The sequence below is a fragment of the Cydia amplana genome, chromosome 22 (genome assembly GCF_948474715.1).
Source record: "Cydia amplana chromosome 22, ilCydAmpl1.1, whole genome shotgun sequence".
Lineage (NCBI taxonomy): Eukaryota > Metazoa > Arthropoda > Insecta > Lepidoptera > Tortricidae > Cydia > Cydia amplana.
This window is the reverse complement of record NC_086090.1, coordinates 4,092,315-4,117,331: the sequence shown is the minus strand read 5'-3', so window position 1 is coordinate 4,117,331 and position 25,017 is coordinate 4,092,315. Positions and strand designations below refer to the sequence as shown.

General features: G+C 39.2%; 1 protein-coding gene across 5 annotated transcripts in view; it reads left to right on the top strand.

Annotated features, from left to right (window-relative positions):
• Positions 1 to 21,956, top strand: part of LOC134658379 (uncharacterized) — a 48,573-nt gene extending 26,617 nt beyond the window's left edge. For 2 of the 5 annotated variants that reach the window (XM_063514053.1, XM_063514054.1), the window contains 7 exons: positions 10,053 to 10,159; positions 10,353 to 10,441; positions 10,732 to 10,862; positions 14,803 to 14,910; positions 18,091 to 18,177; positions 20,226 to 21,359; positions 21,792 to 21,956. In XM_063514053.1, coding sequence (XP_063370123.1) covers positions 10,053 to 10,159; positions 10,353 to 10,441; positions 10,732 to 10,862; positions 14,803 to 14,910; positions 18,091 to 18,177; positions 20,226 to 21,359; positions 21,792 to 21,956 — 1,821 coding nt within the window. Of the gene's footprint in view, positions 1 to 8,667; positions 8,685 to 10,052; positions 10,160 to 10,352; positions 10,442 to 10,731; positions 10,863 to 14,802; positions 14,911 to 18,090; positions 18,178 to 20,225; positions 21,360 to 21,791 lie in introns of those variants that run through there. The other 3 variants (XM_063514055.1, XM_063514056.1, XM_063514057.1) reach the window with 3 other exon arrangements.
• The last annotated feature ends 3,061 nt before the right edge of the window (positions 21,957 to 25,017 follow it).

Below are 25,017 nucleotides of genomic sequence, written 5' to 3'. Positions count from 1 at the left end.
ATACGCAGTGGATGATTAGGTTGTTGTTAGATGCGGTTATTTTTAGTTTTCGGGTGTGTCTTCGGTGAGGGGTGCTCCGGTGTGGCTGAGCGATTTAGCACGGACGCTGCTCGTTTCTCTTATGATCCGTGACTGGCGAGTCCTTGCTATCATATTTTTTTCTTAAAACTGTTACATCTGTTGCAATTAATTTGTAATTTCAGTCTTTATAATAGTTTGAATGAGTTATTTTATTCGGTAGGTAGGTATACTACATTTGTTGTTTGTTATTAGTTTGGTAGATGTACAATGTGATATCGGCAATAGTTCTTATCTCATCAAAGATAATAACAAAACATAGATACCTTATAAGTTATAGATAGACGCAGTCTTTATATTACATATTTAAAATATTGTAACATTTTGCCACTTAATTAATTCTGACTTCTTCACTTCCTGCTTTTATGCGTGGTTAAAAGAAGTAGAGAATCTCTACTAGAGTCTGTTCGGAAAGAGTCGTGGAATGTATTGGGCCCCATACATTTCACGACTTCTGTTGCCGAACAGACTCTAGAGACGCTACAAATTAGGTGTTACTTCACTGAATGAAGACTAGCGATGCCACGAATATTCGGCAACTATTCGGTATTCGGCCACTTTGCCGAATATTCGGTATTCGGGCGAATGTTGCCTACTATTCGGCCGAATACCGAATATCTGTTGCCTCTAACTAAAAAGAAAGATTACACAGAAAATACCAAAAATATGGTACATATATTTAATACTTAAAAAGTATTACTAGAAAGTTGTTAAATAGGAAGACCCTTTTTTAAGCATTTGTTGATTATGAAATATTTTATTGTTATCATGGGTCTGATTTGATTGACTCTAACTAGGTACATTCATTAGATCTGTTTTACAAAAAAATATATCTTAGCAAACGTTGTGCTTTGTTGGCGAACAGTTTTCATAATAATTGTGACTCACAATGTTCGCATCTCATGCCATATATTCGGTATTCGGCCGAGAGAGTGGCCGAATATTCGGTATTCGGCCAAAACCACTATTCGGGGCATCTCTAATGAAAACCATCGCAAAGATGTTCCTATAGTTTCTACCAATATGTATTCTAAGTTACATACCTATCGTAATATTACTTTCTCTATCTAAATTGTTGTTGATGTACCTTTCTAGCTAGGTAGGCAGGTTTGTCTAGACAAAGCATGTAGGTAGGTACTTATGCTGGATAATTATTATGCACAGTCATGACCGACGGAGCAAGGCACCCGTATCTCATTAATAAGTACCGTAAAATGGGGTGAGTAGGGTCAAAACTGAAATTCAAACCTCGATAACATTTTATTTTTACATATGAAAACTGAATGGTGTATAATAAGTGTTCCGGACGTTTGTATTTTAGTTTTTATTTTATTTTGGGTAGTTCCATTTCATAACTTTGACGATAAAGAGGAAAACCCACCTCACCCCGTAGTGCCTCGTATTTGGGGTGAGAGGGGTTTTCATACAAAGGTGATTTTGGAAGATTGTTGGATCGATTTTTTTTATTATGCCTATTACTATAGCTCCATTTTAAATTGGAATACATTATTTTTGTAGCAGTAGCCTTAAAATCCCTTGTCATCCCCCTCTCAAACCTTCTCTCCCCATTCATAACCCACCTCTCCCCGCGAAACCTACTCACCCCGTTTTACGGTAGTGTGTACTAAGGAAAATCTGAAATATTATGTTCTAAATAAAGTATAATGTACGAGCTCCGATACATAATTAATAATTATGTTCTCGTCTCGTCTCATCATTCACCTAAAGTCCTAAACTTTCCTTCTTAAACAAACTTTTTCTGAAGCTTTATTTTTAGTGTTCCGTACAAAACTTAGTTCACGAAACACTTATTTATTTAATGTACACGTACTTACTTACCTAAATTATATCTACAACTAATAACTTATAGTCTAGTACTTACCCTTTGGGCTCTGGATCCATAGTTTCGGCTGACTATGGGTATGAGAAGACTAGTGAGGAACATACCTAATGTCATAATCACTTGTCAGTTCACTTTACTATAGTTTGTACACTTCACTTTCCCAAATCTCAGTTAGGTAATTATTAATCATTTGTGAATGCATTAAAATTCTTAGATATACCTACATAGCGTATAGTTATTAGTTACCTAAATACCTACTAAAACCGGCCAAGAGCATGTCGGGCCATGCTCAATGTACCTCATCGTATTTTTAACCAAGCCACTACCATAGATGGACAAATTGGAGTGCGGTTTTTTTTTATGAAAATTGAATATTTGTTAAGATAATTATTTTCTTAATTATGCCTATAGTCAAAGGACCATGCACGCAGTGTTTTATTCTAATTAACATACCTTTGGGTTTTCATTTCACGTTATATTTAAAGTTAGAGTCAGTGCAAGATAAGTGAGTGGGGGTCATTTTTAACGTCCATCTCATCTACGTCTTCTATGTAATTAACTGGTACGGTTTGACGTAGGTAAATAAATGTATTTTCTTTCTTTCTTTCTTATAACTCTACATGAAACTAGCACCAAGGTGTCGCAATGTGTCGATTAATATCAATATGAAAATATTACGTTTACAATGACACTCCCTCACTTTGGTCTGTTAAACTCGGAGCAAAGTTAGCCTAGATGGACTCTACAATATTACTGCATCGTCTAAATAATTACCAAGACTCGTAACAAAGTAATTGTGGCTATAAAACAGGTGACGTCCATCATAACCGAATGAAACGCGAATTTCATGGCCTATTTTATGAGCTATCGCATATCGATGCACCTAAGCCGCTAGAAACTATTCATAACGTTATCAAGTAGGTACAGTCCAGGGATATTGCGGATGCAGATTTTTTGACATCCGCGGACGCGGATATTTAAAGGCTCACATCCGCGGATGCGGATGCGGATGTCAAGATAGGTACTTAAAAAACGTCAAATATTACATTTCATTTTTTTTTATTAAAAAAAAAAACGAATCGTTTAGTATTTGAGCAAGAAGATAGGTTCTTTATATTTAATAAACGGCAACTTGGCCGACTTTTCTGGATCTAAACGATTTCGTTATAAGGTAATGACGAAATTACCTAGCACTTACGCCGCCGCTAAGACGTTCCTGTACCGACTTGTTCGACATCCGCATCCGCATAAGCTCCGCATCGATTTTATACGGATGCGGATGCAGATGCAGATGTTGAAAATAATGCAGAAGTTCCGCGGTTGCGGATGCGGATGTTCGCAACATCCCTGGTAGACTGGTACAGTCCAACGGTGTTATTCATAAACGTCTGCTTAGTTAATCAGCTGATGATCGTCGTTTGTCCCTCTCTCTGGCATAACGACAGATAAGGATAAACGACGATCATCAACTGATTAAGTTAGCAGCTAGCCGTTTATGAATAACGCCAAAAGAATTTAAGACTAGAGGGGACGACCGTCGACCGCCCCGAAACCGCCTTTCCATACAAACAAATTCCCGTTTTCTTCTGAACATAACTAAATGAACTAAAATGACAACGTAGTAAAAATTCGTTAGAATAGAACCATCTTGAAGGCCCAACGGATTATAGACTATCTCTATGAGTAATAAAGTCCAATAATAAATAAAGAGCCAAAGATTGAAAAATGGTGAGTAAAGGGGTGGCGATTTTACTGTTAGGTATTTGACTTGTAATCTATTATCCATAGAGATAGATTCGACTATCCGTTGGACCTTCGAGATGGTTCTAATGACTTTGTACTAATACGTATTAGTCATTTCCGTATTTTGTGGTACACCTAACAATTGCTGTGTATTCTTAAGTACGCTAGGAATTGGATTAGCCAAAAAGAAAAAGAAATCTCTATACCATTCGCATCTACTCTCGTTTGCCAACGTCTTGCTATAGTTGTGGCATGGCTCATGGTAGAGCTCAATCTCAGTAAGTAAGTACTATAAATAGCGTTATTCATAAACGGCTGCTAACTTAATCAGTTGATGATCATCGTTTGTCCCTATCTGTCGTTATGCCACAGGGAGGGACAAACGATGATCATCTGCTGATTAACTTAGCAGACGTTTATGAATAACGCCGTATGTAGGTACATAAGTATGTTACCTAGTAGTAGTAGTAGTAGTAGTAGTAGTAATTACTTTATTGTACACAACACAGATTTACATAAAACTTACAGAAATAAAGGTACAAAGGCGAACTTATAAGGGATCTCTTCCAGCTAACCTCCGAGTAGGGGGAGTCGGGGTTCAGTCTTGTGCTAAATTGTACCAAACAAACGCTCTGTAAGCAATGTAAATTGGTTGCAAGTTTTACGTCCTGTTTACTGCATATTTATATGCAGTTTCGTTACGTAGGTATCACTTGGACGTTTATGTTCTAGGTATTCTCAAATAATAGGGCTTTAAAAGTGATGGGACACGTTTATCGTTTTAATAATGCATAATTATGTCGAAAAAGTAATTATGCGTGCAAATACACATGCACTTTTAACCCTTTGAGCGCCGTTGGCATGTATACAAGACAACGATAGAACGGTACACTGGCGCCGCTGTCTTGTATACAAGACACAAATTCAACCGCTCGGTAAATGTGAAAAAAATATCAATTGTAATTTTTTTACACTCTTTTTTATGTTTTAGGTCTTTGTTTAAAAAAATGCATTTAAAGCAGCCATTATATGTAAATCCATTCTTTTATAATAAGGCTATCAAAAAATTTGCTCCAGTTTTCAACGTTTTTCATGTTCCTCGTCGCCGTTGTCTTGTATACAAGACAGCTAGGGATGGGAATGTTAACTCGATATGAGAATATTCAAAATAAATATCAAATCGCAAATCTCGTTTTATTTAAGCATTTGAACACTTGTTAAATGCCAATTGGTGGTAAATAGTAACTAGATTACGTAAAACGAGAGAGAGACAGGCATAACTATAGCTGAAGTTCAGGGAGCTTCTTCAGCTGTAGATAGTAGAGTCAGACAAGTAAATCTGTCCTTGTGGTCTAATTGCAGAACAAATGATTAATTTTGACATGATAGTGTAGTGGGGAGTGATACCCCTGCAGTGAGTCATTTTAAATTAAAGATGATTACAATTTTCACATGTATATTTTTAGTCACGCACACGTGTTCAAGTGTATAAAAATACCACACTGTTTTAAATCACACGTAGGAACAAAGGACGCGCCGCGCGCCGAGCGTTTATTATGTGACGGTTTATAACCCTTAAAATTTTCTTTGTTCACTCGAACCGAAAAACACAGGAACCAAACCGAAAAAGGACAGCTGATTATTTTTTGATAAGAAGTTAGGATGGAAAGTAAAAAAAACTCTGAATTGTTCGTTGATAAGGAGTTAGGATATAAAGTAAAGCTACGTATGCTACTATTAAATTGTTTTTCAAACTATTACATTAATAAATGACTGAATAAATATTCTTGTTCTTCACTCATTGACAATTCAACCCACGTGTAATTTTCCCCAATGCAGTTCCGGTACATTTATATTATCGACACACTATGCGCGGCTCTAACGTTACGCTTATGAAGTTTACGTACCGACGAGCGCTTACGCCGTTGACCTAGAGACTATTATTACTTAATCCGCGCGGAAACAGTCCTTGTCGGTCTGCACTGCGGCCAGTCCATGCGCGCCGTTGGCATGTATAAAAGACTTCTCGTACAGCCTAGTGCAGTGATATTACGTCATGAATCGATATTGTTTAGTGGTTGTTTTTAATGATAAAGACCTTTATTTTTAACATTGTCGTGTGTAAAAAATATGTAAATTTTTGGCATTTTCGAAATAAATTAAAGTTGGGTAAGAACAAAGCCAAATTGAGAAGATTTTTACCATAAATTGTAAATATCGATATCACTATTTGCAATCCCTAAACTTTTTATTAGTTGTTTACTTAAAATTTACTCTGGCGCGTGAGTGAGCGTCTTTGCGGACTAGGTCCGGCGGCCAAAAGGTTAACCATTTTTAGGGTTCCATTCCCAAAGGGTAAAAACGGGACCCTATTACTATATAAGACTCGATTGTCCGTATGTCCGTCAGTCTGTCACCAGGCTTTATCTCATGAACCGTGATAGCTAGACGGTTGAAATTTTCACAGATGATGTATTTTTGTTGCCGCTATAACAAAAAGTACCTACTAAAAACAGAATAAAATAAAATATATGTTTAACTGGCGCTCCCATACAAAAAACGTGATTTTTTTTTGCCGTTTTGGGTAATGGTACGGAATCCTTCGTGCATGAGTCCGACTCGCGCTTGGCCTTTTTATGTTACGAAACTTCGCACCGACTTGAAAAAAAAACAAAGTGAGAGGTGAATTATAATATCTAATGTCATTTTTCATAGAAATTTGACATGAATGATGACATTGTTACACTTGTCATTGCAAATGCCATGTATTTTTAGCTTGGCCCTACTCTATAAAATAAATGTACCCACCTACAAGAACCTACTCGTTTATGAACATAGAGTCTGTGCGGAAAGAGAAGAGTCGTGGAATGTATGGGGCCCAATACATTCCACGACTCTTCTCTTTCCGAACAGGCTCTATATACCTACAATTAAAATTTTATGTCACTAAACAATTTAACTTAGTAACACCATGTAACACTTAGTATCACGTAACGCGTTTAAGAGCCGCGATCGCGGGGAACTAAATGGGACAGCAGTCCTTGAATGAATTACTATTCTCTGACAGGAAAGTACGAGAGTGTAGGGTGACCAAGTTTTACACTAGCATTTTAAGGGTAACATTCCATTTCTGACCGCAGCTGCACTACTGGTACTGAACGCGTCGCTGTTACTGTCAATTTCCATAGTAAAATGAACAGTAGTGCAGCTGCGGTTGGAAATGGACTGTCACCTTAAGACAAAATGGAAAATTTGTATTACCTTTTTAACTTACTGAGACTTTTTTAGCACTTTAGTTAGCATAATAATTAAAAAAAATCGTATTTACCTAAAATGAAATTGCTTTGATATTTATAGCGTGAACATAATTTTTCATTATTCTGTATTTTGTAAGATTCCCACGATACAGGCTGAGCCTAGTGTGGGGATCACTGTACTGCTTTTATTGAAACTGTATAATATAATTTCTTGAAATAAATATATTTTGATTTTTTTGAATTTGAATTAGAGGATAGATTTTGTATTGAGTCTGGCCTTCATGCAAAAAGGAAGGTGGTGACTTCAAAGCTCCTTCGCTTTAAATTTTACTGTCGTAATGATTCTAGAATGTTTTTTTTTTTTTCAGTTTTTTTTATACCACACAAAATCCTTTTAGGACATACTAGATTGGTCACTCTATGCATCCCTAATTACATTATAGAAACTTGTGCAGTTCAGTTCAGATCCCACAGAACATATTAAAGAAGTTAGAATGGCTATCGCGCGCAGTTAGTATCAGAACCTGTGTCGCCGCTCGTTCCTCTCCACATTTACTAACACTCGCGCAACGGTAGTAAAATCTTGTGTGCGTGGTGAATGGATAGGCCTCCTTTAGACAGATTTGATATCTGGCTTCTTAATCTGAAGGTTATTCTGGCGCAAAAGGCATGTTTACTTCGTTTTTCGGTCAGCGCGGGCGAGTAGCATGCGAGCGTTTGCTCAAAACCGGCGGCGACACGTACCCTGCTCGCATCGCCATTCTAACTTGTTCTGTGCTCCCTCCTCTTTGATACTACTACGGCAAATCTAAAATAAAGGGTTATGATTTTAACCGCCATTGCATATACCGTGTATAGGTAAGTAAGTTAGCAAATATGTCATGCCAAACGATTTGACTATAGTTACATATTTGTTTAACCGCTCGTGCTAATATTGATATTATTGATACCCGAGCAAGCGAAAGATCTCAAAATTGAACTGCGAGCGTAGCGAGTAAGTAATACACATACGTTGTGTATCGGCAGTGTTACCGAAAATACAGGCAGTATGAGCGCGGCCGAAAGGTTCGGCATTATTTTGGCCGAATCCGAAACCTGATTTTTATACCGAAACCTGTCTAAACCGAAGTCGAAAACACTAGTTACTGGTTTATAAGGGTAGGCTTCTGCTGACACCCTGAAGATAATCTTATAAATAAGAACCTCTTATTATCGACTTGGCCTATAATTTTCGTAAAGTCAGCATTTGGCGCTATTCCACATTGTTTTTACGTATCTGGAGACATATATGAATAATATGAAACTGTCAAATAAACATGACGAATCGATGATTGAGTTATATACAATTTAACATACATAGGTACCTAGGTATTATATACCTTTACCTACGAAATTTCCGTGCCAGTTTAATGTTATCCTGGCGTCATGGCGGGTCTGATGATGGCGATCGAAGGTGGCTGGATATTAAATTAGGTATTTTGAATAAAAATTCAGTCAATAATTAAAGTTTGTAAGTAATATACCTATATGCCATTGCCATGTCATCAGCTGTAATTTTAAAGTCGAATTTACCTCTATTCGACTGCGCATGCACAAACTCAAGAGCATTAAGTGTCATCTCACCTTTACTTGAGAGTGAACGAGATGCCGTTACATCCCACATAGCGTTATCCCTGTCTTTCAGAGCTATACTTTTTTTAATTATATTTTTAGGATTACGACTCAAGTCATCGTTTCTTAATTGTATTACGGAAGCTTAGCCGGTGAGTCGGTTTAGTTTTAATTTAGTGTTAGACTTTAGGTTAGACCTAGATGTTGAGACGTGAGTTTAGTATTAAGAAAAATGCAACAAATGAACTAGAGTAGTAAGTTCCGTAAAAAACTTTTTCCTTTTATAATAAATTTCAAATCCTGGCTCGTACGTACCATTGAGTTTCAGTTGACATTTACCTACCACTAAGGTGGCCCTTAGTGGTAGGTAAATGTCAATTGCACCATTCACTAACCCGGGGTTAACCGGTTAAACCTGGGTTTAAATGGTTACCAGTACAATTTGACACTGGGTAAACGGATTAACCGGTAAACCCCGGGTTAGTGGGTTTATGCAAGTGGTGCTAAATAGCTTTTCGATGATGGATTTTAATTCTTATTTTACATTTAGAAATAAGGTGTAAAAAAAAATACCAAGTTCAAAAAAAGATGCTGGCAGCATTCCCTCGCTGAATGGCAATACTTATGCAATAAAGTTTTAATAAATAAATTAATACCTAATTATGTAATACGTAGGTACCTACTTGTGCATATGAAGGTAACTGAAATATAAAGTACTAGATATGCAATCTCAGTAGTACGTGGACTAAAATCGAAGCCATATATTAGAAGCCTTACTTTGTGGCCTTGTCCTTCTGATTTGTAGTTTACATTCACTGCATTGCTATAAAATACTTAGTTGCAGGTATTAATGCATTTGCCACCCTGTACCCCCTTTTACCCCCGTGGCCCCGTGGGGTGTAAGAACTTTTTAGTTGGCAACCCTATTTCGTTTGAAAATATAATTTTAACTTTTAACGTGTCTGCTACATTGTAAGTTAATTTTGTATAAGTCCGTAGCAAATAATATTTCAGCGTCTATTTCCTGAAATGCATTGCAAAAATCTAGGTTCACATTTTCAATACCTAGGTAATGAAATTCGGAGAGGAAACTACGTTTGCACGAAAAGGCGATTTCGCACATAATTCAGAGAGGAAAATGAGGACTACGTTTGTGCGAAAAGGCGATTTCGCACGGGTCCTTCACTTTCGTCTTAAGCACGGCCGTTGCTATTACCGAATAAAATATTAATTTAATTAAATATACATACCTATTAATAGTCCAGTTGGGGGAGATTTAAATCTTCTCGAGGCAGAGCTGTAGAGTTGGAGCCGGAGTAGCTTTATTTGACGTTCATAAGCGCATTGTAATATGCCTACTTGAATAAACTATCATTTTCCTTATCTTATCTTATCTATATACGCCAGTTTATGTAATACCTACATGACATCACAGCCCCAAAAATTATTTATTTTTAAAGTTTCTTTTACAATTCGCTTACATAGAAAATAAATAAACTTATTATAAATATCTGTTGCAGGTGTTACTCGACGCATGGCGCGTGCGCTGGGGCAAGATGTCGGGCATGACGGGCGCCAGCATGCTGCGCACGCGGCGCAAGGATGTCAACCTCAAACCCAATCGGAAGTAAGTTTCGTTTGCCCGCGACGCAAATATGTCAACCTCAAACCCAATCGGAAGTAAATTGCGTTGCCCGTGACGCAAATATGTCAACCTCAAACCCAATCGGAAGTAAGTTACATTGCCCGCGACGCAAATGTGTCAACCTCAATCAAGTTATAACTGATGATGACTAATTTAATTTAATTATCCTTCGCAGGTTGGACCGCAAGTCGTCCCGGGGCATGCTCTTCGAGAACGAGGAGCTGCGTCTGCGCACCATAAACATTAACGCGGAAGTCGAACGAGGTAACTAATTCGTTCAAACATTAATTGCATGCAAATAATACGCAGGTATGACCAAAGAGAATAGATAGTATAGAGGGGTCCTGTCATAGTAAAAATACGTAGGTAAGACTTGGCATGACCAACGGGTTAGCAATGTTAGCATTGGGTTGCGTTGCGTATGACAAGTATGTTTCCAAGCATACACGTTTCAGGGTCCAGATTTCAGAATGAATAGCATAAGTTGCATACGAGGGCTAGTGTGTCCCTAGCTTTATTCAAACATTTTAATTTTCTAATATTGTTTTGAACAGGGCAGTCAGACATAAAGAAGCTAAAGCGAGAGAACGACCAGCTAAAGCGAGAAATCTCTGCTCTCCGCTACGAGTATGACCGTCTTGACCGCTTGCTGCGTGACCGGAAATCCTCGCCTGACAACTCTGACGTAAGCACAGAATAAATAATACTACTAGGTACAGAAGATTCACTCCTTAACAAAACGCGTGTATCATGACAGATATGACCGCTAGCGCGAGCAGGCGTCCGTTCCGTGGCGGTGCGCGGTATCTACTATAGTTAGACACCAAAATTGGTGTGTGCCGCATGTACTTGTAGCGACGCGACGAAATCGTGGAGTGAGCCACGCCTGACGTAAGCATAAGCACATAGACGGTCTTTACATAGGATGCGAGCGGCACTTCGCTTCATTTATGCACCTGTACTTAGTATCTTTAACCCTTTAATGCTTAAAAAATTTTTTTATTTTTTTTCTGGTTTCGAGCTCTTAAATGAGTTCTAAGGGGTAATATAAACTACAGAAAAATAATAAAAAAAATATTTTGTATATGATGTTCTAGAAAACATATGCTAAGAATACTTGACATTGCCCAACTTTCAACATTTGACCATTGGCAATCAATGTCCAGTATTCTTCACATTGCGCATGGCTTAGAGAAAATAAATTAATAACAAATTTTTAGTTTTTATATAAAAAGTTTTTATTGACCAACGTCAAAAGAGTAGAAACATTTTATTATTGCTACTAGGTAAGGCATTCATCTCAATTTGCATTGATGAGCACTCCATGTTCATGTTTCCTTTTTTTGAAATACCTACATCGTCCGTATGAGGTGTAGGTATAACACTGGCAAGTGTCATGTTATTATACTGAACTACAGGAGGAGGTCTTGGAACTACTGTTGCTTTTCTGGCCACCAACATATCAGCTAAATTAACACCTCCCAATAAGAGCGTTGTATAATGTTTTACGGTCTGAGGGTAGTCGACGTTGATCCGGGCTCTTTCAACTTGTGAAGTCCCACGCGAAGCCTTATAGCTTGTTCTACGAAAATCTGGATATCCAAAGAAGTTCGTAAACCTCATTCGTCAATTTCACGATTGTATGAAAGCGTAGGTTCAACATGAAAACGAACTTTCTGAGGAGATCCAGGTTACAAGCGGAGTGAAGCAGGAATGTGTCACAGCACCCACACTCTTTGCCATATACTTCTCAGTGGTGATGAGAGAAGCTTCAGTGTTGTGGCAATCAAAAAACCACTAAATGTGAGGACTGAGAATGGTGTCTCTGACATATCAAGGTTCAAGGCGAAGTCTAAAGTGTGACGAGTCTCCATATTAGAGATACTGTACCTGCGCTGACGACGTATGCCTTCTTGCGTGCTTCCAATACGCAAATCCTCAAACAACCACCCCAGGGAGTTGAATCTGATTCAACACCACTTCAACACCGCTGAATTTAGATGGGAAACCAATAGATGAAGTCTGTCATTATAAATATCTTGGGAGCACTATACGACATGACAATACTCTGGCTTCAGAAATACCATCTCGCATTGCCAACGCTACTGCCAGTTTCGGGCGACTCACTGATCGTGTGTGGTGGTCCCATGATATCAAGCTTGAGACTAAAGGGGCACAGATTACCAGTTCGCCGGACGATATCAGCCTGTCAGTTAAACGCAAAAGGTGATAGTTCCGAACGTTGTCAGTTAGGCTGATATCGTCCGACGAACTAGTAATCTGTGGGCCCCTTTGGATAAACGTCCATAAGGCCCTAATAATCCCAGTCCATCTGTATGGCGCAGAGAGATGGTGCCTGTGCAAGCCAGATATCAAAAGACTAGACACCTGCCACCTAAGATGTATACTTAGGATTAAATGGCAGGATCGTATTCCAAACTCCGCGTTCCGCGGTTCTGCGTCGTTCCGGGATGGAGGCACTATTGATGCAGCGTCTGCTCAGTACGGATATGATGGTCGTTCTTGTCTACGTGACAGCGTGATAAAACGGTGTCCGTCACTTTCTTTCCCACGGTGTTAAACAGTGACAGTTATTTTATCACGTGGATAAAGATGGATAAAGCTATCCATAATAGGCTGGCAGGTGGTGTGGGCATGTTCTCCGAATGGACAATCGATGCTTGCCTAAAGCTATATTCTACTCAGAATTAGCAGAGGGTAAGCACGGCGGCCAATGCCTCCGATATGGACGTGCTCAAGCGTCACCTAAAGTCATGTGCTATCGATCCTGCACGTTTGGGAAGAGCTCGCTGCGAAACGGTCATCTTGGTGGTCTACCACCTTTGAATCCATCAAGTCGTGTATGTTGCATATTTTCTCATATTATACTTTATCTTCGCAATGTCAAAAATACTTAACAGCCCAACAAGAATGTACTTTATTCAGAGCGGCGCAATGCTAAGAATGCTTAACATGCGTTACACTAAGTATATTTCTAAGAATCTCGCGAAGCTAAGCATTCTTAACACGCATAATGGTAGCCCAGTCCTGTGTTAGTTAGGCTTCCATTTTATTAGAAAAACATGAAAACACAAAGCACACACCCTCAAGAACACATTGTAATAGTATTTCAATGAATATTATAGGTATAAATATTTTTAAATATTTTATAATTACCTTACGTCCTACGGTCGATTGCTGTCGCGGCACCATCTTGCCCCTAATTGTCAAAATACGTACCCCTGAGCAATGCCCTCACTTGTCGAAGATAAGTTAGGTTTCAAACTATCATTATATTTAAAAAAGAATTGAATTTAAGTGAAAATTACGCTACAATATTTTTTTGATTCTGGTGTAAAGTATTCTTGGCATTGCGAAGTAAAGGGTTAAGCGTACCAACAATATGTTTGACGATCATATGTTTGAAAATGAAGTATTGGACGCCTCGGTACAGACCCGGATCGTTCTAGCGTCAGTCATCTTTTACGGCGTCCGCGGTTGCATAGAGCGGGTGAGCAGGTTAACGAAAAATAGTATGAGCAACGCTAACTGGCGCAGACGCGTGCGACAGATTTTACCTACATGGCAGCGCGTACTCGTAGGTACATGACACATGACTACTGCTCCCTTCTCGTCTCGGTTTTCCTTGTCTCGTCCCGCGCTTCCACGATTGAATAGGGGCGGTGCCGAGACTCGGCGACTCTCTCGCCGAGTGTGTACAGCCGACATTACACTTTAGAGTGTTTCCTACCTTCTTGTCACTCCGCCCAGCCCGACTCTTACCGATCGCGTTTGGCAACCGGCCAAGGGCCAGAAGGCTAACGACCGGCGGTCCCTTGACCTATATGGGTAACGAGTATTCTTTGTACTGAGTGATAAAAGTTAAAAACAGTTCGTCAAACGGACAAACGATTGGGCCGATGTGATTGCTACGTGGAATGAAACCGTTGATATCCTCAGATCTTTTAACTTTTAGGAGTTAAAAAGCAATCGTCTTCGTACAACGTGCATTTCGTCAGGATATCAAAGTACGCCCACTCCTGAGCATAGGCCTCTTTTCGAGTACGCCACTCATCCCGGTCCTGAGCCAATCTCATCCAGAAGTGACCCGCAATCTTCCGAATATCGTCCACCCAACGAGCCAACGGACGCCAGGCACTCCTTACGTTAACATCTTTTAGGATTTGCATTAAGTACCTACCTACACTTCATCTATTTGTGATCCGCGCGGTGGTCATTTGTTGGAAAATGGGTGCCGAAAAACAAACGTGACTATTCTCGAAAGTTAGAAATAGGAATTTCAACCGAATTTTGGGTTGTAGGATAAAAACCCCGACGAAGTTTTGGGTTGAGCCGAAATTGTGTTAAAAGGTATAAAAGGAAATTTAGTTCCTGACATCAGGTTTAGCTCTTTTTAAATGAAGACTTTGCAAGTGGAATGAATTTTTATTTACACAAGGACTCAATGTGTACTTTTACGTATTAGTAGGTACATACGTGTCAGTTTTAATTTGACAGGACAGCGCGGCTGTATGTAGTGCGAGTTCCATGAGTTCCACGACTTTGATCTGCATTGCGAAGTTAACTCTATTTGTATGTAAATAAAGCACAGTTTGCGTTGGCAGGACAGCGCGTCTGTATGCAGTGCGTGTCCAGAATGCGCAAGTGTCGGATCCGGGAGGGTGTTCCATGACCTTGAATCTGTTCCAGAGGAGGGCGAGGAGGGTAATAAGGTAAGGATACATCGTACTTAAGGACTACTGAACTAAACTTTTTCTATGAACCATGAAATGACAATAATAAGTCGAGTACTGAAAAATATAGTACAGTAGAGTCCGGTTATAACTTATAACGACGCCCAAGGGACCGCTGATATTAAGTCGTACTAACCGGACGTCGCACTAAACGAACTGCCAATTTTAATATATATTTTAATCAAAATAATGACATCATTTTGTATTTATTAATACTTATGCGACAATCAACGAAAAAAATCATTTTAATTAAAATATTCATTTACGTTAGTATTACAACACTTTGTCTCAAAGGCAGAGACTTGTGTGTTTAGAAGAAGCCACTTTTGTAGGTTCGCGCACTCACTCATCATCCGCAAATTACTCGAATCCCGTAAAATAAAAAGTCGTAATTTTTAGGGATCTAATCAAGGTGACAATCGTACATAGACAATCAAAAAATAAATAAGTTTTTTGTCAAACATTTCAATGTTGACTCAAGCCTTTGTCGCGGACTGTTTACTTTTGTTTCAACAAGCAACCTATACTCAATTGAGACAATTTACAAACCCAAACTCAATTAGGATGCGTTGTTTTATCAAACAGTTCCTATGGCCACCTCCAGCTCGAAGGTACCAAAATATTGCATTGTCACCCAACTTACATAATTATGTATGTGAAGTTTAAGCTCAATTGAATAATGCGAATTGGGTTTTATTTAGTTTGCAAGATTACGAAAAGTCACAGTTTTTCATCTTGCTGCGTATAGGCAAAGGGGGGAGGGGAGTGAGGTGCGCGGGACGGAGTAAGCTTCTTACCAACAATTTATTTGTAAAAATTACGTCGCTCATCGTTGTAACCGGACTTGACGGACGGATTTTGTGTCAATTTCCGTCGTTAAATTATAAGCGGAGTCGTAATAAACGGTTGTACTTTCATAGTAGCTCATACTAAAACCAAACAAGTGCTTATACTTACGTCGCTATAAGCGGTTGGTTGTTATATGCGAAGTCGTACTAATCGGACTCTACTGTAGCATCAATTTTGACGCCTAAAAAAGGTGCTCTTCAAGTTCTAAAACTAAAGATGAATATTTTTTTTGCAATTTTAAAGCGAGTTTTGGTTCTCCTAACGATAACATACGTTACCGCGCCCAAGACAATTGTCAAGGTCGTATCAAAACCCGTTCCCCATAACAAATTGGTAGACCTGAATCGGGCTCCAGTTCTAAATCTTGATATTTGATAAATATCTGGTTGCGAAAGTTATGTCTATTAAAAAAAAATGTTTATTGTGTTCTCACAAACTATAACGTATTTAAAACTGGGCTAGTGCCTCTTTTTAAGCGTAAATGACACTTTTGTCAAGAGACACTGCTGTCCCGTAGGTGGTAACAGAATTTTTATAATTCATAAAAGGTTTTCTTTCTCCATGTTCATTAAATTTGTCCTAAAAGTCGGATCAAGTTGCAGAGTTCTACATAGCAAATGCATTGACAAGTCGTTAATTATTTTTTTATGAAAATTTGACGTTTATAATGAATGACACTCCCTCACTTTGTTCTGTATAAGTCAGTCCAAAGTTATCTTAGTGTAAGGCCTGAGTGCACGCTCGGAGCGGAGCGTTCGGCGGGGCGTGCAGCGGGGCGGGCGAGCGTGAGGTAGAGCGTCCAGAGACTGGCCTCAGTGCCCGCTCACCGCTCGTGTGAATCGGCCGCAGCTACCATGACGTCGATGTCAGACGACTTTCTTCCCTAGCCTCAAGACATTGTGCGTGAACAGTTTTCTGACTATTTTTGGAGCAACAAAGTTGATTTTTAAAATTAATTGTAAGATAAGTATAGGTAATATAATACTTAAAATGGAATAAAATTGAAAATAAATACTTTTATTTACCTTCCATATCCAGTTTTGTTGCTAATTCTTTCCATATTTTATTTTTATATATTCTATTTTTGTATAAAGTATGAGATGATAGCCAAAGTGCTGGTTTATTTTGTATTTCAATAATTATTTGTTCGCTCGACATGACTGCACGCTCTTATCACCGCTGCAAATCTCAAACAGGTTTGAACCTGTCCGCGACGCCCCGCTCGACGCTGCATTGCCCGCAAACTTGCCCGCTCAACATTCACCATATGCAGCGTCGACTCAGGACATTAGTATGAGCTTCCTTTGTTTGACATACACGCCGCACACCTCGCCCCGCTGAGCGCCCAACTCGAGCGTGCACTCAGGCCTTACACTTAGACAGCCACTTTGTGAACTCGCTATTTTCTTAATTTAATGTAAAGACAGAGTAGTAAATAGCATATACACTACCTACACTGGTTGGGAGAAGAAAATTCTAACTGCAAATGAAGTTCGCAGAATGGAAACAAAACAAAACACAATCAAAACAAATTCATTCATAACGTCCTTACTAAATCTATCTGGTGAGTAACCCGGAACAGAACATTGTATTACATTTTCTAAGAACAATGCTAGAATATTTAGCTACACCCTAAATCATATATGTAGACGACTTTGAACTTTATTGCAGTTGGCATAAGTTTTAAAATGTATATATTGTAATGGTAGAGATGTACAGAGGAATAGTCGGTAGCAATTAGCCACGTGCTCGAATTTTCCAGAGCATACATAGCTTACATCTGACAAAGATTTGCCACTAATACCGATGTGCCGTCGGAATGTTACCAAAAATGTTTTTTTTTTTTTACTTTTTATGTTTTGGTGTAAGTAGGAATTAAAATTTTCCATTTCCATTAATAAAACTTTCCCTTGTTTCCTGTGAAAATTTCCTGAAATTTCCTAGAATTTTCTAAGTTTTTGGAAACTTTCCGCAATCATGGACCTCTGTAGCCACTAAAGTTATGACCGCTCTGCTTCAGGAGGCGTCTAAGAATTGCGAAAATTATAATGGACTCTCCTTTCACAGCAAAGGACTTGCCAAAATTAGACTAATGACATTATACTACTTATTGAAATTGTTGACATGCTTTGTAGCCTAATTGGCTTAGATTTTACATAAATTGTTATAATATTTTGTTAGCCTATAGGTGTTTTGTTATTTTAAGCGAATTAGAAGCATTATTAATTTCTTAAGCTTTTCGAAGAGTAATAATAAAAAATTTACGTCTCACTATTACTTAAATAATTTATTTATGTTCTTAAACATCAGAAAAAGCAAGCACACGGAAAACCACGGATTCCACCCACACCTAAGCAAACACGTCGCAGTTCTAATAAAGCATCAACGCAGACCTTCGTACGTATGATTTGTGACCCCTGTGTTGGCGTTTGTAGAGTGCTAGATTAATAGTTAATATACAGTCCATTATTGTGTGATACTGATAGTTCAGGAACGCTGAATTTAAAAATGAAACGTTAGTCAGATATTTTTTTAAGTATCTATCTGATCACCATCTTCCTTGTTCCGGCTTTTTACCACGGCTCATGGGAGCCTAGAGTCGGGTTGGCAACTAATCCCAAGAGTTGGCGTCGGCTTTAGTTTTTATAGAATCAATGTCTATCTGACCTTCCAACCCAGAGGAGAAACTAGGCCTTTTTGGGCCTTACTATCTGATATACCTATACAATAAGAATGTCCAGATGCTTAATCAATTTCGAAATTATTGAGAAACAAGTTTCTTTTAACATGGATTGGATTTATTTACATCCATGTTGTCCTTCTCCGTCGTATGAATAGTTATTTTGTGTGCGAGTGTTTTTTTGATTTCGTTTTCGCAGCGTTTTTAACCCGAGTGACCCCTCTGCCTATTTTCCCTACACCTAACTCTTGACGCATCGACATGCTTCCGACAGCCTCAAAATAGAGTCCATTAGCCGACCCATAACAATCCAAACTCATCCTTATTGCATGGGAAAAGAAAGTCCTAGCTATGTGAGTCAAGGGCGCAACAAAATATGTATAACACCTAATGTAAGATTATAAATAAATTTAGTCGAGTCTCGGCCGCGCGCGCGTCGGTTCCTGTGACAGTGATTTTAATGTGTTTACAAAATCGTGCGAAATTCAGGAACCATGGGCTTTCAAATGGTGCTTATGATGTTTAGCTGTCAATGTGAAGTGATGAGTTGAATTGGCATATGTTCAGTGTTCATGTTATTGTCTTGAGGGTATGTATATTTGGTGTAACGACCTGTCAGTTACAGAAGTGTAAGTGTCTAACTGTCACGATAGCTGTCAAGAGGATATCTTCTTTAATTGAAAAGCACATTGGATTAAAGCACGATTAAAGTAATTCATGTCGTCTTTAAGGTTTAGAATTGTGCAGCACAGACAGAACGGAAATATTTTTGTGTGTAGGTTTCAAGTGGTATTGTGAAAATGAATCAGCTAAGACTGTGCGAATACATCTGCTGAAATAGCTGAAGGTATTAAACTGAAGTTATTTTTTTGTAGTACATAGGTACCTATCTACTTTTGTTCTAGTAAATATATATAGTTCAAGAAAAGAGCGTACTCCCACCTTAAATGCCAGCAACGTAGTTGTAACACCTCTGGTGTTGCAGGTGTCCATGTGCGACCGTAATTGCTTACCTTCAAGAGATTCGTCCGCTCGTTTGCTTCCTACACAAAAAAAAGTTTCAAATTATTGAATCCTATTCGAATGAATCTACTTATTACGGAAATTCTTAATTTATTTGAAAGAATATGATAAAAAAGAATAGTCATTGGTTAGTGTTTTCAGAAGAGTTTATACTTTATTAAATTATGTCTTAGAAGTGCGTTAACAACATAAAATAATAGGTACGCTGAATATGAAGACGTTTAAAATTGAGGTCCCAGATCCACCAACTTCCTCTGGCCTAGCCTATGTCCCCCAAAATAATTCTTAAAAATACGTAAACCAACGTCTAGATCTTTAGCATTCAGGCCGGCGACGTGACGAGCCGTCATAAAGTTCTGGCGGGTCGTAAATAATCCGTCCGTCCCGCCATAAACTCGTTACTAGCCCCGTGACAAAACTGTAGAGACGAAAACACGGTACTTAGAGCAACTGGAAATTTTGGCATTTTTTTATTTATCGCATGTTTTTAATATTTAATTGATAATTCTGCCAAAATATTGCAATTACTTAATCTATATAAAATATTTTACTAGGTTTAAATCTAGTGGCAAGAAGGCAAATCAAATACGATGTGAGACGACGTGAGAACTTTACCACTATTCTATATTTGTAACACGTGAAATCCATAGACCGTTTATAATTAAATATTGGAGTAGACAAAATCACCATTTGCAACGTTCACAATTGCATTTCATCTAATCATACAAAAACTATTTTCCAGAGCGGCGTTGAGTCCCCGTGCACATGCGACGATTGCCAGCAGCCCGAAGACATTCCCATAACCAAGCAGCCGACCAGCACTCAGATGACGCCCATGATGCCCAACGCTGCACCCAACACACAAACTCAAGCTCCCGAGCGGCCCGTAGACGTCCTCATCCACGATAACCAAGAACCACAATATTTCCAAAGCGTCACCACACCCCCCTACCATGTCACCACACCTCCCCCTCCAGGCTTCGTCCTCGCCCCTTACCAACCACCCAGATTCCACACCGGAGGAAACGTAGAAGACTTACTAGGAGATGTCCAAAACACACCCACCATACAGACAACCTTCATTCAGCAGAATTCCGTATTCATGTGCGAAAGAAAGGTTATGCAGAAATGCTGCTGTCAGAAACGCGAACCGGCACCAACGACGTCGCAAGACGAGAAACAGAAGTCTTACGTGACTGAAAAGAATATAGAGCTAACGTATGATTATCCGAGAAACACTCCAGTCAGTGCAACTCCTAGTCCAAAATCCGGAGACGAGCACACAACAACAACAACAGAAGTGGCGAGCACAGTTGTATTCGTTGAAAGAAGGATACCAGTGAAGCCTAAAAAGTTCGATTTCTTCTTCAGATCTCGATCAGCCCCAGTTGGAGATCACGAAGAGCCTATTTACGCAACAGTCAACAAATTACCAAAAAGACTAAGAAGAATGGAACTAGCCAATTTAGAGAAAGAAGTAGCTTACAAATCTGGCGAACCAGATTCTTCCACGCGTACAGAGCTAACGTTAAAAACCGACTCAGAATCTCAAGTACCTCATCCTGACGACGATACTAGTAGATCGGAAAGAGAAAAGTCCATAGTCCCGCAAAGACCAGACTCTCCCAAAGCGAAGAAGCGGAAAAGATTCTCGCTGACGTTCAAAAAGAGGGAGAGAAAAAGAAAAGAGAAAAAGGATAAGAGTAAAAAGAAAGAGGTGAAGAATGGAATAGCGAAGGTGCCGGTGGCAGAGAGTGACAATGAGAGGTTGATAGATAAGGAACAGGAGAAGCCTAAGCTTTGCACGCGGCATCGGCCGAGGAACACGTTGTCGTCGTCAAGCTCGGGCCCGCGGTACAAGCGGGATAGCTATCAGGTATTTTTGATTTTTTCTTAATATTTATATTTTAATATTGCAATGAAATGAAATACTGAACATAACCTAAGTTCAGTTAGTGGAACAGAGTGAATGTGGTATAAATTCTGATCGTTTCAAGACATTTACGAGCTTAAGACTTTACTGTACCTACCTACTTTCTGTACCTTTGATCACGCCGATATAATCATATTGAATCCATCATACTCCGCCTGCAATTGTGCTTCCCATTCTTCCCAAATCAGCCAAACTCGACGCTTGTCACCAAATGTTGTGCAGTATCCAATACATGAACCAGCTGTGGTCACCTATAAGTGGCTAAGCATCTGTTAATGTTAAAATATCCTTGTTCCTATGTAATTGTGTAATGGTATTATCCGTTGGTGATCCTTAAATAAGTAAAATAAATAAATAAACTGTTTATATTTCCAGGAGATGACGACATCCCACTCTGAACACGAGCGCACCAACAGCGTGTGCTCCTCTGTCAACTCTCTAGCGTCAGCGTGCACCCACAAATCCAGGAAACTCTCCGCTCCGCCTATTGCTGACGGCTCTATACCCTGGTGCGGGTGCTGGGGTGCTGGCTGTGTGTGAACTATGGACCTTTTTTTTTTTTTTTTTTTTTTTAATGCTTTACGCATACCACCCGGCGCGGGGACGGGCCGGGATGGTTATGTGGGACTCCCTGTTGTGGGCTGATGAGACCCCAGGTTTACCCACTAAAACCCCTCTGTTGCCGCCTCGCTGCTATAAGGCGAGGTCCCAGGAACGCCGAAGTACTCTTCCGCAACCTCGCCAGCGGCCGTCCGGACTCGGACCCGACTCGGGGAAATCACCCCTTCACCTCATTGGGCGCGTTGGCTACACATCGCGCCCGCCCACGCAGGGACCTTTCTGTAGGCGACAGACGTCCCCGGGCCTGCCGCCCACAAGTGCCCTTATGGGGGGGTAACCGGCGGTCGTATGCCAACCGCCGCCGCCCCACGCGCTTGCGGCGCATTGGCTGAGAGGCAGTTTAACCCCCAAATCCAGGAAACTCTCCGTTCCATCCATCGCTGACGGGTCCATACCCTGATGTGGGTAGTGGGCTGCTGGGGTGTGGATTGTATGTAATAGGCTCCAAAGCTGTGCATAGTTCACGCTGGTCTCAGGACAGCTAAAGACATAGTTAATAGACTCCCTGGCGTTAGCGTGCACCTAAATCCGGGAAACTCCGCTCGACCCGTTCGGCTCCATACCCTGGTGCGGGTGCTGGGGTGGTGTGATAAAACTGATAGGTAAACTAGGGGCATTGGTCAATAGGATATCAAAGGAGAAAATAACGTGCCCGTTCGAGGGTATGTCACCATCGAAAGCTTAAACTTGACATTGATAATAGTTCACGTAGGCTTCCTTGTACATTGGAGGGTTAATACAGTTCACGCCTGTCCCGTAGCTGTTGCGAGTGAGCAGTAGGTATGCAAAAGAGGTTAGGCACATGGCACATGTTGTTGGTAATATTTACTGAGCTCCGACGGAATTCAGAAATTTCTCAAAATGACAATTTTAATTTACTTCTTGTGAAATGTTCAAGATGTTTCCTAACGTTTTGAATGCTTTCTCAAACTTGTACATCTGTAGGTAGATAGCAACAAGGGTATAATAGAAATTTAGGGAAAGTTCAGAATTATGCATGGATAGATGGTGCTCTGCGGTTTTATAAAAAACATTAAATTACATCTCTTAGCTCAGAACCGTTGACGGGTTCATTAGGAATTTTGTTATTCCGCCACGAATATAGATACCTAGTCATACAACTCACTGTATTAGAAGTAGTTGAACCTTTTAAAGATACACATACCATGGACCAAAAAAAATACCAAGATCTTAAGAAGTTTGAAGTTTTGCTATATATTTTACGTCAAAGTTACAATAGAGATTAAAAATTAGGATTTAAATTAACTTTCGCACACAGTTTTGCACTGCCAGAAATAGGACTACAGTAAGATATTAGAACAAAACGAATAGTTAGTTCCCTTCAGGCGGCCTATTAGCCAGGTAACAATCGCTTGCGCTTCGCCATCGAATCGCTTTGTCTCTATCACTCTTCCATATTAGTGTGACAGTGACAGTTGCGTTTCGTTCGCTACGGAGTGTTAGCGATTAGCATGTTGTCTACGGGGCCTGATTCCCTTATAAGCAGTGATCGGGGATTTCTATGCCACACCGCGGGATATCAAGTCGAAATGGTAATATGGATACGCCACTTGGCCCGCGATAGGAACAAAACTGTTCGAAAAGTAAACGCTATTTCGGTGTTGGTAATTCGTTTATAAAATAAAGGACTGTAAAAAAAACAGTGTTGGTTATGATTTAAAGAAAAAATATTATTCAAAAAATTATTAAGTTTTCAATTTTTCAATTATTAATATTAATAATATATGCAATGCATGATTAATTGATTAACAGTAACATGCCAAAACACTCCTATATCGCACACGAATCCCGGAATCCCGCGGCATATCCATACTAGCATAATGATTGAGGTCATTCACCCCAAGTGGCATAGAAATCCCCGATCACTGCTTATAAGGTGAAGATGAGGTGAGAGGGAGGGGAGATGAGAGGACCTTCTTTCGCTACCCTGTGCAAATAAACTACATTTTAAATCCTCTTATTCCACATGACCTTTTTAATAAAGCAAAATTTAATTACCTAATTTAAAAGCACAAAAGTCACACGATCTGTTGAATTACAGTATTAAATATGTACCTATTAAATATTATTGTTCAATTTGATCAGAGGAACCTTAGCTGTAAATAAAACTTTGTTGAATATAGGTCTAGCAATGAACGAGCTTAAATTTGACGTTTTCAACTTAAAGGTACCAATCGTCGGTTGTCGATAAGGTTGATTTCAAATTGAAGCTTTATGAAAATAGCGCCTTATTGACAACCGACAACCGTACCCTTTAGGTTGAAAACGGCACAAATGATGATGGTTATGAGCTTAAATTAGTTAACGGATGGTGCAATCTTATGGTAAAACATATCTGTTGTATTATTAATAAAATATTTATTGTACAGTTATATCTGCAAAATGGTGTTTTATTTATTATCGTGAGTATTCGTACCCAAAAATGTAAAGAACGTTTATAATTGTTAACAAATTATGGTGAAAAGGTGAAAATAAATAATTTTTTACCCTTTTATTGCATGTTTTTCGAGAATGCTTTTTCCTGCTCTACCTATACAGCACGACTTGAACACCACACACAATATGAAGGGTTTACTGAGATGATCCTGACCAGTAATATACAGAGTGGCCCATTTAGATCGGTCAGTATGGGAAAATCTGAAACTATAAGACATACGACGATCTCTTCTTAGGAACCATGTCATCGATTTTAGTAACAAGAAAAACTGCATTCATACATTTAATTTTTTTTTATGTAAAATGTATTGAAAAAAATGGTGGCCATTTCGAAAACATACTAAAATAAATTAAAGGATATGAATACAATGCATTTTATTCATTTCAGACATCATGTTTCATAGTAACATTTACTGCTTAAGACCTACACGATCGATATCTAAATAGAAATAATTTTAGATATTTTTTTTTCAAAACGTCCGGGTTTGATTCCCGAGCTGAGTACACATTTTTTAATGTATGA